The sequence below is a fragment of the Gordionus sp. m RMFG-2023 genome, chromosome 2 (genome assembly GCF_954871325.1).
Source record: "Gordionus sp. m RMFG-2023 chromosome 2, tfGorSpeb1-WG-v2, whole genome shotgun sequence".
Classification (NCBI taxonomy): Eukaryota; Metazoa; Nematomorpha; class Gordioida; order Chordodea; family Parachordodidae; genus Gordionus; species Gordionus sp. m RMFG-2023.
In genome coordinates this window covers 12,899,075-12,917,435 of record NC_088776.1, presented here as the reverse complement: position 1 = coordinate 12,917,435, position 18,361 = coordinate 12,899,075, and the positions used below count along the sequence as shown (strand labels likewise).

The 18,361-nt window shown below is 26.3% G+C and overlaps 1 protein-coding gene across 3 annotated transcripts in view; it reads left to right on the top strand.

Annotated features, from left to right (window-relative positions):
- The first annotated feature begins 8,400 nt into the window (after positions 1–8,400).
- The window catches only part of LOC135923278 (zinc finger FYVE domain-containing protein 9-like), a 28,321-nt gene continuing 18,360 nt past the window's right edge, over positions 8,401–18,361 (top strand). Inside the window, exons 1-3 of one of the 3 annotated variants that reach the window (XM_065457943.1) lie at positions 8,402–8,906; positions 9,036–9,221; positions 12,843–12,948. In XM_065457943.1, the coding sequence (XP_065314015.1) occupies positions 8,583–8,906; positions 9,036–9,221; positions 12,843–12,948 (616 nt within the window). In that variant the 5' untranslated portion in view covers positions 8,402–8,582. Of the gene's footprint in view, positions 9,222–12,842; positions 12,949–18,361 lie in introns of all 3 variants that reach the window. The other 2 variants (XM_065457942.1, XM_065457944.1) reach the window with 2 other exon arrangements.

The window sequence follows — 18,361 nt, the reverse complement described above, 5'->3', positions numbered from 1 at the left end:
ATTTTACATGATATTTCTTAAAAAAGTCTAGTCTTTTCTTTAAAAATAAATTCTACATGGAGATAACCTAAATGTTACAAAAAGCATTGTGATAATTTCACAATACAACAGATTATGAAACATTGTAATTATTAGACTTAAAACTTAATAAACAGCTATTTTTTGTTACTGGCACAATATATATTAGTATTATTAGCGATATCGCCTTAAGGCAATTTTGCTTTATGAAATCATATTAAAATATTGAGTTTTTAAAAATATATGGTGTATTTGTATAACTCAAGCGACATATCTTTTGTAAATCTATTCACATTTTGGTGGAGAATGGAGAGGTTATCAAGAAAATTTTATGCACATGATCTTAAAATGTGCCATACACTAAAACATTGTCTGATTTTATCAAAAAAACTCATATAAAGTTATATTTGAGAGAAACATATTCCCTAATCATATGATATTCTATAAGATCTTAGATATATATATACTTAAGAAATGTTAATGAATTTATACTGTTAACTCATTTGCAGTGCCGTAGTATTAAAATTGACGAAAAGGGCTTGCTATTTTTCAAAAAAATAGAGGTAGTGTTGTTAAACAGCTTGATTTGAGCCGATTTTTAAAAATGGCTAACTCAATATTTTATCCAGAAAAATTTTATTCAAACCTGAAGATTTTAATCATAGATAACACAAAGTTTTGAACATCTATTAGTGGAATCTAGAGGTTTAGGCAATATTTTTATGGCTAATAGACTATTTTTTGGGTAAATATTTATTATTTTTTTAAAACAAAAAATATTTGGAAATTTTTTGTAGACTTAAAAAATAAAAGGAAAAAAAATACGAAAAATAGCAATGCCACCAAATATTTAAAACAAACCAAAAGAGGGTGTCAGGTTAAACAACAATAAGTATCAAGAATAAGTTAAATGATTATTATATTTAAGAATTGTAATGATCACTTTTTTTGATTCGTGGATTTTTTGTTTTACTTTATTTTAAAAAATATAAAGAAGAGAAATAGAATATCATTGAAAATCAATTATAGGGTATTGTCATAAGAGGCGATATTCTTAAAATAAAAATTAAGTAAAATTTCAATAATTTTATATATGGGAATTACTGTATCATCTCTCGTTTCGATATCCTACAGCTAGTTTCTTTTTCATAAATTTTACATATATGTTTTACAATTTCTTGCTAAGAACTAAAGGGTGGTGTGTTCAGGGGGAAAATATTATAAAGATTATGATTGGCTGATGGTTTTTATATTATGGAAAGTTAGAAGATGAAACTTTGTCCAAAATTTTGAAAAAAAATATATATAACGTTATAAAGAAAGCCTGAGCTTAAAGCTTATATCATAGATTAAAATTTGTTTAAATTATATTAAAATAACTCCCAACTAAAGTGTATACATTTTCAAAATTTGATACTAGATATTAAATCAATATAAATAAAATAAAATGGATTTTAAGTTAGTTTGAGGTAATTATAAAAGTTTGATTCGCCCTTTTTTGGAATTCAATATATAATAATGTGTCCTCTGTGCTAGAGTAGGGTGATTGTGAATTTTATTGCATTATTTATAAATTGATCTTTTATCTTTTTACTTAAAATACATTGATAATTAATGATTGTTTGTTTCATTCAAACATAACTTCTACATTTTGTTTTATATAGATCATTAAATATAAAAAAAAATATATAAAATCTTTAATAGCTAACGGCACAAATTTTTTTAAAAATATTTGAAATAATTGTGCTTTATCAAGAAATATACATACAAGAAACTTAGACATTTTGACTGCTTGGAACAAGATTCTAAATTTTCTTTAAATTTTATAAATTTCCTCTCAATATATTATGAAAGCTACAAATATGGTATTATCTATCAATAAAAATTTGCCTATTATGATACCAGATGATATTTGCATGGAAACTGTTAAGGTTGGCAGGGAGTTAGACAAGATTTAACAAAAAGATTTAAAACTTTTATTAAATAAATATATTTTAAAAATATTTAACTACAATATAACTGAAAAACTATAATAAATTTATCCTTTATATATAAAAAAAAACTATTAAATAATTAAATGAAACTATTAAGTAAAGTTACGTCATACGTCATAATAAGCTCAATTGCCCTTTATCGCTATATGAAACAGCAGAGCTACGCTTGGACTATCTCATCCCATCTAATTGGGTTAAGAAATTTGGGGGTAGCCTATGAGATGAGCCCATCCACAATTTTTGGGCAGGCTGCAGTTACCTGTGCGCGCAAGAGGCGAAACCACTTGCTTAAACGCCTACGGGAGATAAGAAGAGAGAGAGAAAAGCCCGTACCCGATTAAGTAAAATGTATATTATAGGGAGGGGTATTGGTAAATTTTAAGTTTATGGTCTATATTGAATTTGTTTATTAACTCAACTTTGCTTTTTGTAAAATATTGAGATATAATGTTCATAGAATCTGTAAATAAATATGATTAAAATAAAATAATATTTACCGTTTTATCACTTCAAATTTTCCACCAGATGAACCGAACCTCAAATAAGAGTTTCAAATCTGAAGTTTCATATTCCATGAATCATTAAGTAAAGTTAATATAAATTGTGTAAATTAAATGAATGCGACATACAAAAATTTGCGCTATATAACAACCATTGTAATAAAATAATAATCCATGTTTAACAGAAACTGAAATACCGCAGTGTAGAATTAGTATTAAAAGGAAGATGTGTTTTATTAAATGTTCAGATGAACCTCCAAATGACTTTTCAAATTTACAGAATTGAAGTATTTTGTGATATCATCGATAAGATAGTAACTAGTTTGTGCTAAATATTTCCATCCTAGATGTTTTAATGAAACTAATAGGAAAAGTATAACTAAAGAGGCTTTGAAAAGAATCTCTTTGTTAGCTAAGGTAGATAATAAGCTGATATAAAATTCATTTTCTAGAATTTATAAAAATCTACTTATTGATTTGAAGACGAGTATAGACGATTTGATTCATCATAGTGATTACTAATCAGAACCCGAAAGTGAGAATAAAGAATTTATTCAAGATTTTATGAAATAAAGTTGCAATGATGGAGAACATTTAAAGAAATGCATTAAAAATACAAGTGTTGTTATGCCTATATGAAACGGTGTGTCTATATAATATGCATATATTACTTATATATAGTATACGAATATCTTCTCATTTAATTTTTTTCACAGGTGAGATGCGAACGAACTTTAAGAGAAATTGTTGCGTTATTATAATTATATATTTTTGTAATCTAATTTTATTTTTTACATTTTATGAATTCAAATTTATCTTTTCAATTTAACTTTTTATTTTTGTAATTCAACTTATATTACTTATTATTTTGCGTAACCTTATTTATATAACTTTCGGTTTAACTTTACTTTTTTTATATTATTTTATTTTTTATATTTGTTTATATTCTAATTTATATTTTATAAAAGGTATAAATACCTTAAGAAAAGAAAAAGAAATTAGTCAATAAAGTTAATAAAATATATTTTTTATTTGATAAAGTTATTAAATCTTATTTATTATTCACCGGCACATATTCATGTTATTCTACACCAGCAATCCAATGGCCAGGTTGAACGCATGGTTAGAACGTTTAAAACACACATGAAAAGGAATATTAAAGTAGACCCAGATATCGCACTTAGCAAATTTTTACTTAATTACAGAAATACGCGTAATGATACTACAGGAGTTACACCATCACAGAGAATGTTTAATCGAGATATTAGAATTAAATGGGACTTATTAAAACCGATGGAGGAAAAGAAGAATAAAATAAACGTCACTTTACCACGAAATAGAACTTTTAACGTAGGAGATTTTGTTTGGTATAAAATACAAGGGGATGATAAATGGTGCAAAGGTATTATCACACATAAAGAAAGTGATATGATGTTCCAAATTAAGACTGAGAAAGGTATTTTGAGGAGACATTTAGATCAAATAAGAATTAGAAACTGTTTTAACACAATTATTAATAATGACTCTAAGGATTCTTTTAAGGAGGGAAGTTTGGACAAAAATATAAAAATTACTGATAATAACGATATAACACCTATCTCTAGACCTGTGCGAATTAAAAATAAACCTGCTTATTTAAAAGACTATGTAACTTAAAATATAAAATAAATATTAAATTGCATAAACTAAATTAAATATTAAAACGCTTATATTAAAACGCTAAAAATATAACAATCTTATTGATTTATCATTCTTCATTTATTCTTATGATGAACTATTATTTCTTATTCGCAACTTATTTTATTGATTTATCATTCTTCATTTATTCTTATGATGAACTATTATTTCTTATTCGCAACTTATTTATGATAATAACAATTTCGGAAAAATGACAATTAACAATTGAGTACTATCAAACAAGCTATGATCAATGGAGACAATTTACGATATGGATATCAAGCTTGCGATTTAAACAAACCAACGTGCAAAATCGATTTATACAAACCAACGATTGGACAAGCCAACGTTATGATGATTTGTGATACAACTTGGTTACCAAAACGATAAACCACTTGGACAACAAACTCTCTGTGTCTTCTCCGATGAAATTATCAGAAGAGGGAGAATGTTGCGTTATTATAATTATATATTTTTGTAATCTAATTTTATTTTTATATTACATTTTATGAATTCAAATTTATCTTTTCAATTTAACTTTTTATTTTTGTAATTCAACTTATATTACTTATTATTTTGCGTAACCTTATTTATATAACTTTCGGTTTAACTTTACTTTTTTTATATTATTTTATTTTTTATATTTGTTTATATTCTAATTTATATTTTATAAAAGGTATAAATACCTTAAGAAAAGAAAAAGAAATTAGTCAATAAAGTTAATAAAATATATTTTTTATTTGATAAAGTTATTAAATCTTATTTATTATTCACCGGCACATATTCATGTTATTCTACAGAAATAAAAATAGACTGCTAGCAAATTTTTGGCCAGATTATCTAGAAGACTTTTTAATAATGTAAGTAGAAATAAAATTATTGAAAGAAATCGAATTAAGTGGGATTCATGATTATTTGCACAAGTTTACCAATACGAAAATTGTTAAACCAACTTTGGAGGAAATTTAACCTTAAGCCCAACTTCAGCAAATTCCTTTCCTTCCAAGTGTTCAAAACCGATTTAGAATTAAACGTTTAATAGTTTCTTATAGTATTAATTTTATATCATTTAATTTTAATATATTAGAATCTAGAACTTACATACAATGATAAATTATAATCATTCTAATTCTGCATCTTTTCCTATTTTGGGAATCTACTGGACTACCAATGCAAGTATATGTTAAAAACCGAATCAGAAGTAATTTTTCGATCACCAACATTCATATTTCTAGATAGTAACGATTTTATCAATTCAAAAAGAAAATTATTCTCTTTTTGTCTCACTCCTATGCCTCTATTTTTCAAAACCAATTGCAGCAGATACAAGATTTAGTGAAATCAGTTTTGAGCTCTGTTTAACGATATATTATTATTGAATCACTATCAGCATATAATTGCATGAAAAAACTGTAATACATGTTATAGAAGAATGCCCCTTACTCTCAACCCTTCCCTTTAAAAATATAACTTATCAATCCAAAACAATCCTTTTCTAATAATTAAATAAATACCAACAATAAACATTACCATCTAGAAATAGTCCAAGTTCCCATATAGTTTACAAATTCAATTTATTCATACAAATATATATATTATCAATCCCGGCTTTATCCAATACAAATATAAATATATAAAAATATGATCAATCCCGTCTTCATCCAATATAATGTCTTCTTCACTCCAAACCGCACACCAAGAAACTTCCATTGTTCTTTACCAAACCCATGTGATGATTTCTATTCACTCCTATCCACAAGGAAACACTAATTCCTCTGTCAGAAAATAACTGACATTTGATATATTATATTAAATTTATTTCTTCTTTTTTTTAAAAGCTACAACACATATTTTATTTCTTTTTTAAAAATATTTTATTTTATTATATTATATTTTGTTTTTTATTTTAATATTATAAAAATATATCACCACTTTTATTTAATTCTTACAAATATTTCATTTTTTTGTTACATTGTTAACTTATTTATTTTTCTAATCATCTTTAAAGATATTGTAATCTCTGATTCCCCACTATTTATTATTCCCCTTTATTTGCAACAGACATCCTTCTCTATCATATAAATATAAAATTAATATATATATAACAGAAAAGAATTAGTAAATATATAACAAATTAATCCTAATAATAAAAAATTTGGGTAAACTACATTAAAAATTTCTTTATTAAAGGCTTATTGGCTTGATGCCATTAAATGATGAAGGAAATAATATGTATAATAATTTTGAATATAAAAGTTTATAAATTGAAGAATAATATATTAAAACTCAAAGTATAATATATTCAAACTCAAAGAACTAGTAATTCTTTTAAATGGATTTTACATAAATATTAAATCTAAGAATTTTTTTAAATTTTAATATAGTGGAGTAGATTTCAAATAAAATCATATAAATCCCGCAGGCCGGGTAAAAGCGGTCCGAAGGTCAGCATGCGGCCTCTTTTAGAAATGTCCTATGGGGCCTTTAGCCTCCCAATCCGCCCCTGAAATAGAGCTATTATCTACTCCCCTTAATTTCAATATGGAGGCTTTGAATTGCGAAAATGATCAGGGATATAAACCCTTTGACAAAGAAAAGGATCCGGTTTCAGGAATAAAATTTTAATAAAGGTTCGGGTTCAGGGTCCTAGTTAGGTTCCAAGTCAATTCAGCAAACCTATCGCGAAACACCTTTTCGCGAAACTTTTACCGCGAATGTCGTTTATACGAATTAATTTCATAGCAATCGCGAATACGCCAAAGCGAATACATTACAGTAAAAGTTTTAGGGGGGGGGGAGTCAATATTGGCAAAAATTTTATAACGAAGTCATTACACGAAACATATATCGCGAAAATATTATAGCAAATTTAATGTCACAATATTAATATTTCGATAATTGCAATAGTGACGATTTTATTTTGATTATTAATTGAATAATATTTTTTTAAAAATAGATACAATATGGATTCAATGATAGAGTTTTTAATTTTCTTTTAGCCTTATAAATTTATAAAAAGATTAATGAACAATTTAGTTTATAAAAATTTGCAATCTTAGTTGTGCTTTTCTCGAAGTCTTATTTTATAAGAATCGTGGACAATGAATTTAGACTTTATTAACCATTGTTATTAACATATTAATCATCTAGTTCATTACCTTGATTCTTATTGGCAAAATTGATAACTGGGTTACCCCAATATTTATTGTTTAAAGTAATTAATATTTATAAATTCATCAATCAGTTTTGCCAGTTACTAACCAAAAACAGAGTTATAAACTATTAGATTTTCTTTATCGAATTTTGAATGGCAATCCTATTATAAATTACATCTCTAAATATAAGGGATTTCCCTAATTTAAAAAATATCTTCAATGATTTTACGATCTTTGAATATGTTGTTTTCCTTTAAATAAATGAATTCGCAATATATTTACTTTTCGCAGTAATGCGCTTTCAATAATGATTTCGCGCAAATACCTTTGCGGTAGAAAATTCGCTATGATGGGTTCGTGATAAGTTTTTATAAAATGTATTGCTCTAAAGTATTCGCGGTTAAGGTTTAGCGAATAAATTCGCGATGATGTGTTCGCAAAATTGGTTTGCTATGTTTTGCGCGAAAAACTTGCCGAATTGGTTTCGGGATATTACCTTTGCTATAAACTTTGTTCGCGATCAAAGTTTCGCTGAATTGACCTGATACACTTGGTATTTGGAGAGCGCAAAGAAATATTGACTCAAAATAACACCATTATATTTTTAAACTCCATATAAATATACATGCATAATTTACAAATAAAAAAATTTAAAAATTAATTTATAATTATATTTAAATATTTTGTTGGATCGTATAACCTTAATATGATTTATTCTAAAATAATATAGCTTACACTACAAAACACAGGCGTATCCAAAATTTTACTAAGGGAATTGGGAGCACTATTAGGTGGGGTTTTCCCCAATGAATTTTGTTGAAAATCTTTAGATCCTCTTATTATAGGACTTTAGCTATTCGATTTTTTTAAAATAATTTTGGGATTACATATGATTATAATTGATGCCACACTAAATTTAAATTTGCTGTGAGCCCCTAAAATAATGTCTTTTAAAGTTTCTAAATACTTTCATTTTTAAATCCTTTACATTTCTGTCAAATGATGTTGTCATATTTGACAGAACGCGGGGCTGTCAAGTTATCAGTGTACTTTTTTTTATTACAATTCTCCTCCTCAAATAAATTTTTATTTAAACTTATGGGTTAATTAACCACTGTTAATGATGGGTGACTTTGATTATAAAAATGCACAATTATACATATTAGAATCTAAATTTAACATATATAATAAGCCCAACAAACTATTGCAATAGACACTAAAACATCAAATTTGGTATTATGCATAACAATTCCTTTAGTAACAGTATTGAAGAAAAAAATAATTTTTCTATTAACAATACGAATTGCTGCAACATGTTGGATTGTGCTAATGATGACATATTTTTATTACCAAACCAAGATATTAAACAAAATTCAAAGAAAAATATTCAGAAATCATATTCAGGAAATGATATGCCAGCTACTACCTCCTTGGAAGATTATATTGATGGACTTCATAATTTTAATCTATCTTTAGCAACAAATTCAAGTAACAATGACACCACAAATCAAAATAATTATGCTAATAAAACAATCTCAAACATAACCTCATTAAATAATGAAGTATATGAAAATCAATTTCTAGAAAAAGATAATAATGAGGGGGTTTATTCTATAAAATCAGACAATTTATTTAATGACATTAATAATTCTTTAAATTATGATAATAAAAAGAATAACCATATTTTTAAGAATGAATCAACTAGTGATAAAAACAATGATTATTCCTATAATGATAAATCACCACACAAAATAAACTCTATGCTTGGATATATTAAACCATTTTGGATTCCTGATGATCAAACGGATTGTTGTATGTATTGTGATCAAAAATTTACAATTGTTAAAAGAAGGCATCATTGTAGAGCTTGCGGAAAAGTTATTTCTAACGAATTATCTTATTACTTTAATATTCTTTTAATGTTCAGTTATATATTGCTAATGTTCTAATTTCAAGTAATTATTAATACACATTTTTCTCCCACTTTATGGTACATTACATTTTGTGTTGTGCAAAAATAATAATATTGATATAGACCTGCAGAAACAATTTTTTTTTGTCCTGACCCAGCCCATAACCTGGAAGCATAACTTTTTGAGTTATAATATAGCTCAAATTTTTATAAAGCATATATGGAAAATGATTGTGCGAGAAGCTATATATTATAGTATACAATGGGAAAATTGAAATAGAAGTAATTGCAGAGATAATGAGAAGAATTAGATTGAGGTGGTTTGGGCATATAAAAGATCATTGGTATAGGGGGAGATATAGGAAATGGGATCAAGGCCTTAAGGTAGACCAAAGAAGATATGGATGAAAGTGATATATGAGAATAATAGGTCATATAACAATGCACAGGACCATAAAAAGTGGAGAAAATGGATGAGAGGGCAAACTGTTCATCCAAGTAAACTCTAAAACTGCCAATAAGTGATAAAAAAGAAAAAAATATTTTTCACCTTATTTTTTTAACTTTTTTTTTATTTTTAAATTCTTTTTTAATTATCATATTCAATCAGGAAGTAAAGGAATAATATGCAAGAAATATATTAATATTTTCATGAGTTGGGTCTATATTGTTTATGCCTATGGCTAGTCTTTGAGCATTGCAATTTATTTATTTTGAATATTGAAACTGTTACTATGAAAAAATACATTGCATAAATGAATGGTTATAATTTATATTATTGATATATGTTTATTACAGAAATTCTAAATTTAAATTAATAAATGTGTAGATTTTATTTTATACCATCTTGATTATTCTATAAATATCATGATAATTTCTATTTTAAACCTTTTTAATCTTTTTTTAATAATAAAATTATCCAAGTTTTTATATAGTAAACAAGATTTCTTATCTCTTACCACTATTTTTGCCATGCTTAACATCGTTTATTAGGTGCCAATGTTGACAGAGGTGTATTGTATTATAGACAAGATTTAATGCTTGGAAATTTTTATGGATTTCCGAAGATGTATTATTTCTCAAATAATTTTGATAATTCATCTTAGTCAGTAGACATATCTACATAAAGTAGCTTTTGCTTATATTGGGGAAAATGTTTTTTGACATTCATTTTTTCTATAAATCTCTTATTTTTTGTAACTTATAACCATTCACTACAAAGGTGCAGAAACACCCTTAACTATAAAGGGGTCTATTTTACCCTGTATTTTGATTAGCTATATCTCAGAACATATTAAAATAAAATTTTGAATATATATTTAAAAATATTAAAGATAATAAATACAAAATTTTAGATTCATATTTAATTCCAAGAAAAGTTATGTGAATTTTTCTAAAGTTGCTGAAATAAAAAGTATTTTGGGACCTTCCTTTAATTATAGTATTATCACCAAAAAAAATTTAAAAATGGAAATTTTATTATATATTTTATTAATTCAATGTTGAATAATGATAATTAAAAAAAATATTAGGTATCAAATATGATTATATTTTTGTTATATTCATGACAAGATATATGCATATGATCTTTACTAATTAATTTTGAACAATTAAAACAAATAAATGTTGTTTTTTTGTCCTTCATCCTTGGACCACTATAAGATGTTCCCTTTTTATTAGTTGGAATATGTTTTACATCACTTATTTTGAGAATATCCCTGAAGTTGTTTCATATAATCTACCTACATGAGGGTTTTCATATCTACTGCTCATATATGAAGTTGTGACTTTCATTGCTAATATTTTGATAAATTTGGATTTATTTATATTCAATTATTAGCTTGCTTTATAAACTATTAGAGCATTTATTAGTAATATATTAAGTATAGTATAAAAAAGGATCAAAGGCCATCTATTAGATTATAAATTAAACATTCACTTCAGCTTTTGTTAAATTATAAAATATAATTATTTTTGGCTTTTAAGCTCCTCAGTTGATGCGTTATTTTATCATCATATTATAATGTAGTGGGAAAACAAAACATTTTTATACCTTATTGGTATGTATATAATAAGACTATAGTTATTTTCCTTGAATGAAAATATACTAAAGTATACATTTCTTTTTTTATTAATAAAGAAAACAGGTGTCTGCTTTTTATTTTTTTAAAATAGTTCCTACTAAAGGAATGTGAATTTAAGCTTTACATTATTTATCTCAGCAAGTATTACAGATTGAATTATGAAATACACAAATCAAAAGATTGAGGCACTTGAAAAAGATGACTATTTATCATACTATAATGGATGAAAGTGAAATTAATGTCCTGGTTGATTTGTTAATGATAGCTGGTGATGAATAGAAATAGATTCCAATTTCTATTGAAAGTTCTAAGATTTGATGATAGGAATACAAGAAATACAAGGAAAGCAAATGATAAAGTCACACATATTAGAGAAATTTTTAATAATTTTAATGATAATTGCAATAATTTTTATACTGTTCAACAAGTATAATGATAAGATGCTTCCTGCATTTAAAGGCAAATGTCTTTTTAGGCAATATATGCAAGATAAGCCATCAAAATATGGTCTAAAATCTATGCTCTAGTGGATTCTAGGATTTTTTACACATTAAAAATGGAATTATATGCTGACATCAGAAGGACTAATAAAAATATTACAATTGACAATTGGTTTACAAGCTATGACTTAGCAAATCATATGTTAAATTCACATTCCCTAACTTTAAAACTATTTTAAAAAATAAAAAGCAGATATCTGTTTTCTTTATTAATAAAAAAAGAGATGTAAACTCTAATTTATTTGCATTCAAGGAAAAAAGTAGCCTCATATATAAAAAAAGTATAAGAATATAGTTTTGCTCTCCACATTATTTATATATATCTTGTCATGAATATTATTACAAAAATATACATGATATTTGATGCTTAATATTTTTTTATAAAATTTATGTAATTATCATTATTCAACATCGAATTAATAAAATATATTTAAAAAATTTGCATTTTTAAATTTTTTTGGTGAAAATACTGTATTTAAAGGAAGATCCCAAGTTTTTTTTTTATTTCAGCAACTTTAGGAAATTTTTTGGAAGTCTAAAATTATGAATTTATTATCTCCAATATTTTTTAAATATATTTATTCAAAATTTTTGATCTCAAATTTTAATATGTTCTGAGATATAGCTAATCAAAATTTGGGGTAAAATCAACCCCACCTTTGTAGTAAAGGATATTTTTCCCAGCTTTGTGGTGAAGGGTTAAAAATCTTTTTAATTTATTTCATTATTAATATTATAAGTGTTAGTTTTGAATTACTTATACATACATATTAAATATAATTTTTTTTAGTGTTTAACGATTGAGGTTACCTTATAAATTTACCTGCATGGATGATAGCATTTTTAATAATTTTTTTTTAAAAATTTGATTACATATTTAGGTGTTAAATATGAGTTAATTAATTTTCATTTTTTTACTGCCTTAAATTTAAAATAAATTGCTTACACACATTTATATATGATTTGCAATCTTAACAAAATACTTTGTATTACTATATATAGATTCTCTGTGCTAATTGTTGCAATAAAAAGTTAGTATTACCCTCAATGGATTTCAAACTTTCTCGGGTATGCATGGCTTGTTTTCAATTGCTTGAGAATGATATAGGTAACTTATGATTATTGAATGACTGTGGCAAGGCAATGGTATTTTATATTATTGGAGGGCCAGATAATAATATATAACATAATAAGGTCCGTGAAGTTGGCCGAACAATTGGAAGCACTAACGATGAATTTTATATCATTTTTTAGTGCTTCGTTAGTGCTTGTTAGTGCTTCAATCCGTTTAGTAGCCGAATTTAAGGGGAAAAGTTATAAGCAAAAATAAAAATTTGTGCCAACTTCACGCTTAAAAGTCGATTGGAAGCACTAACGATGAAATATATATCATTCTTTAGTGCTTTGTAAGTAGAGGTTAGTGCTTCGATCCGGATAGTAGCCGAATTTAAGGGAAAAAAGTTCGCGAAAAAAATAAAAATAAACAAATATTGGCGACTTGCCAAAACAAAAACTATAATAGTACAAAACATCCGGTTTTCGCCATTATTTAGTGCTTAATTAGTAAATTTTAATTCCGTAATTTTTATGGTTAACCGCCTTATAAAAAAAAGATATTAGGTATATAAAAATTATGACGTCACGATTTAAGCGTGAAGTTGGCCGAACTTTTGGAAGCACTAACGATGAAATGTATATCATTCTTTAGTGCTTCGTTTGTAGAGGTTAGTGCTTCAAACCGGATAGTAGCCGAATTTAAGGAAAAAAAGTTATTCGCGAAAAAAACAAAAATAAACAAATATTGGCGAATTGCCAAAACAAAAACTATAATAGTACAAAACATCCGGTTTTCGCCATTATTTAGTGCTTAATTAGTGTATTTAAATTCCGTTATTTTTTTAACCGTCATATGAAAAAATTGTAACACGCTAAAGAAATTTTTAGAAGTCAAATTTCGGCTGGAAAATTATGAAAGCACTAACGATGAAACTTATATCATTCTTTAGTGCTTCGTTAGTAGAGGTTAGTGCTTTAATCAGTTTTATAGCCGAATTTAAGAATAAAAAGTTATTCACGAAAAAACAAAAATATGGCGACGTGCCAAAACAAAAACTATAGGAGTACTAAACATCCGGTTTTCGCCATTATTTAGTGCTTAATTAGTGTATTTAAATTCCGTTATTAATTTACTTAACTGTCATATGGAAAAATTGTAAAATGCGAAATTTTTAGAGGTCAAATTTCGGCTGGAAAATTATGAAAGCACTAACGATGAAACTTATATCATTCTTTAGTGCTTCGTTAGTAGAGGTTAGTGCTTTAATCAGTTTTATAGCCGAATTTAAAAATCAAAAGTTATTTGCGAAAAAAAGAAAGAATGACGACGTGCCAAAACAAAAACTATAATAGTACTAAACATCCGGTTTTCGCCATTATTTAGTGTTTAATTAGTATATTTAAATTCCGCTATTTATTTTGTTAACCGTCATATGAAAAAATTGTAACACGCTAAAGAAATTTTTAGAGGTCAAATTTCGGCTGGAAAATTATGAAAGCACTAACGATGAAACTTATATCATTCTTTAGTGCTTCGTTAGTATAGGTTAGTGCTTTAATCAGTTCCGTAGCCGAATTTAAGAATAAAAAGTTATTAGCAAAATAAAAACTATGACGTAACGATTTAGGCGTGAAGTTGGCCGAACTTTTGGAAGCACTAACGATGAAACTTATATCATTCTTTAGTGCTTCGTTAGTAGAGGTTAGTGCTTCTATCAGTTCCGTAGCCGAATTTAAGAATAAAAAGTTATTCACGAAAAAAACAAAAATAAACAAATAATGGCGACTTGCCAAAACAAAAACTATAGGAGTACTAAACATCCGGTTTTCGCCATTATTTAGTGCTTAATTAGTATATTTAAATTCCGTAATTTATTTTGTTAACCGTCATATGAAAAAATTGTAACACGCTAAACAAATTTTTAGAGGTCAAATTTCGGATGGAAAATTATGAAAGCACTAACGATGAAACTTATATCATTCTTTAGTGCTTCGTTAGTAGAGGTTAGTGCTTTAATCAGTTTTGTAGCCGAATTTAAGAATAAAAAGTTATTCACGAAAAAACAAAAATATGGCGACGTGCCAAAACAAAAACTATAGGAGTACTAAACATCCGGTTTTCGCCATTATTTAGTGCTTAATTAGTGTATTTAAATTCCGTTATTAATTTACTTAACTGTCATATGGAAAAATTGTAAAATGCTAAAGAAAATTTTAGAGGTCAAATTTCGGCTGGAAAATTATGAAAGCACTAACGATGAAACTTATATCATTCTTTAGTGCTTCGTTAGTAGAGGTTAGTGCTTTAATCAGTTTTCTACGAATTTAAAAATCAAAAGTTATTTGCGAAAAAAGAAATAATGGCGACGTGCCAAAACAAAAACTATAATAGTACTAAACATCCGGTTTTCGCCATTATTTAGTGTTTAATTAGTATATTTAAATTCCGCAATTTATTTTGTTAACCGTCATATGAAAAAATTGTAACACGCTAAAGAAATTTTTAGAGGTCAAATTTCGGCTGGAAAATTATGAAAGCAATAACGATTAAACTTATATCATTCTTTAGTGCTTCGTTAGTAGAGTGCTTCAATCAGTTCCGTAGCCGAATTTAAGAATAAAAAGTTATTCACGAAAAAAACAAAAATAAACAAATAATGGCGACGTGCCAAAACAAAAACTATAGGAGTACTAAACATCCGGTTTTCGCCATTATTTAGTGCTTAATTAGTGTATTTAATATCCATTTAATTTTGTTAACCGTTATATGAAAAAATTGTAAAACGCTAAAGAAAAAACCTTTATGGCATAGTTATAAATAATATTTAATTTTTTAATACATATAATGCAATATAATTTTATTTGAATTGTATATGATAATTTACAATTCACTTAAAATATCAAATAAATAATATATATGTTTTTAGGATTGAAGAATGTTTTTATCTTGGGAGGAGCTTATCAAATCAAATGATTTTACACGACCCCTAAATAAATTATGGCATTTGTGACAACAGAAATTGTGAATTGAAAATTATCCTATACAATTCAAATAAAATTATATTGCATTATATGTATTAAAAAATTAAATATTATTTATAGCTATGCCATAAAGATTTTTTAAACTATATTCCTATTATATTCGTACTTGTTTATATTTGTTATATAGAATGTTTTATTGATTATAAGCTTATTTTCGCTAATTGCTGCTTTATTCGTTGAAAATTATATCATACATTTTTTATAATTTAATCCTTCTTTATTCTTCCATCAATATTTTAGTTATAATATTCGAATAAAAATATAACTCTCTTATTCTACAATCTATTTATATTATCGAGTATCAGTTTTCCAATAAAAAGATATAACGCTTGAGGATTATATTTTCGACCACTAAGTGGAGTTGGACTTGCATTTTTCTTTAGTTGTTTTGATAATTTCTAGAGAAGAGTTTGAATACAATTATTCATATCTATCTATAGAAACATAATCAATTTGATTTCTTAAGATTTTAAAGAGGTGTCAGAAAATTTGAATTATTGATATGCTATAATGAATCAGGGTAACTATCAGAATTTCTGCATAATTATATTGATAATAATGAGATCTAAATGTATAAGTTTCATCGTTAGTGCTTTCATAATTTTCCAGCCGTAATTTGACCTCTAAAAATTTGTTTAGCGTGTTACAATTTTTTCATATGACGGTTAACAAAATAAATTGCGGAATTTAAATATACTAATTAAGCACTAAATAATGGCGAAAACCGGATGTTTAGTACTCCTATAGTTTTTGTTTTGGCACGTCGCCATTATTTCTTTTTTTCGCAAATAACTTTTGATTTTTAAATTCGGCTACAAAACTGATTGAAGCACTAACCTCTACTAACGAATCACTTAAGAATGATATAAGTTTTATCGTTTGTGCTTTCATAATTTTCCAGCCGAAATTTAACCTCTAAAAATTTCTTTAGCGTGTTACAATTTTTTCATATGACGGTTAACAAAATAAATAGCGGAATTTAAATATACTAATTAAACACTAAATAATGGCGAAAACCGGATGTTTAGTACTATTATAGTTTTTGTTTTGGCACGTCGTCATTCTTTCTTTTTTTCGCAAATAACTTTTGATTTTTAAATTCGGCTACAAAACTGATTAAAGCACTAACCTCTACTAACGAAGCACTAAAGAATGATATAAGTTTCATCGTTAGTGCTTTCATAATTTTCCAGCCGAAATTTGACCTCTAAAAATTTGGCATTTTACAATTTTTCCATATGACAGTTAAGTAAATTAATAACGGAATTTAAATACACTAATTAAGCACTAAATAATGGCGAAAACCGGATGTTTAGTACTACTATAGTTTTTGTTTTGGCACGTCGCCATATTTTTGTTTTTTCGTGAATAACTTTTTATTCTTAAATTCGGCTACAAAACTGATTAAAGCACTAACCTCTACTAACGAAGCACTAAAGAATGATATAAGTTTCATCGTTAGTGCTTTCATAATTTTCCAGCCGAAATTTGACTTCTAAAAATTTGTTTAGCGTGTTACAATTTTTTCATATGACGGTTAACAAAATAAATTACGGAATTTAAATATACTAATTAAGCACTAAATAATGGCGAAAACCGGATGTTTAGTACTCCTATAGTTTTTGTTTTGGCACGTCGCCATTATTTGTTTATTTTTGTTTTTTTCGTGAATAACTTTATTCTTAAATTCGGCTACGGAACTGATAGAAGCACTAACCTCTACTAACGAAGCACTAAAGAATGATATAAGTTTCATCGTTAGTGCTTCCAAAAGTTCGGCCAACTTCACGCCTAAATCGTGACGTCATAGTTTTTATTTTGCTAATAACTTTTTATTCTTAAATTCGGCTACTATACGGATTGAAGCACTAACGAAGCACTAAAAAATGACATATGTTTCATCGTTAGTGCTTTCATAATTTTCTTGCCGAAATTTGACCTCTAAAAATTTCTTTTGCGTGTTACAATATTTTCATATGACGGTTAACAAAATAAATAACAGAATTTAAAAATACTAATTAAGCACTAAATAATGGCGAAAACCGGATGTTTAGTACTCCTATAGTTTTTGTTTTGGCACGTCGCCATATTTTTGTTTTTTCGTGAATAACTTTTTATTCTTAAATTCAGCTATAAAACTGATTAAAGCACTAACCTCTACTAACGAAGCACTAAAGAATGATATAAGTTTCATCGTTAGTGCTTTCATAATTTTCCAGCCGAAATTTGACTTCTAAAAATTTCTTTAGCGTGTTACAATTTTTTCATATGACGGTTAAAAAAATAAATTACGGAATTTAAATACACTAATTAAGCACTAAATAATGGCGAAAACCGGATGTTTTGTACTATTATAGTTTTTGTTTTGGCAATTCGCCAATATTTGTTTATTTTTGTTTTTTTCGCGAATAACTTTTTTTCCT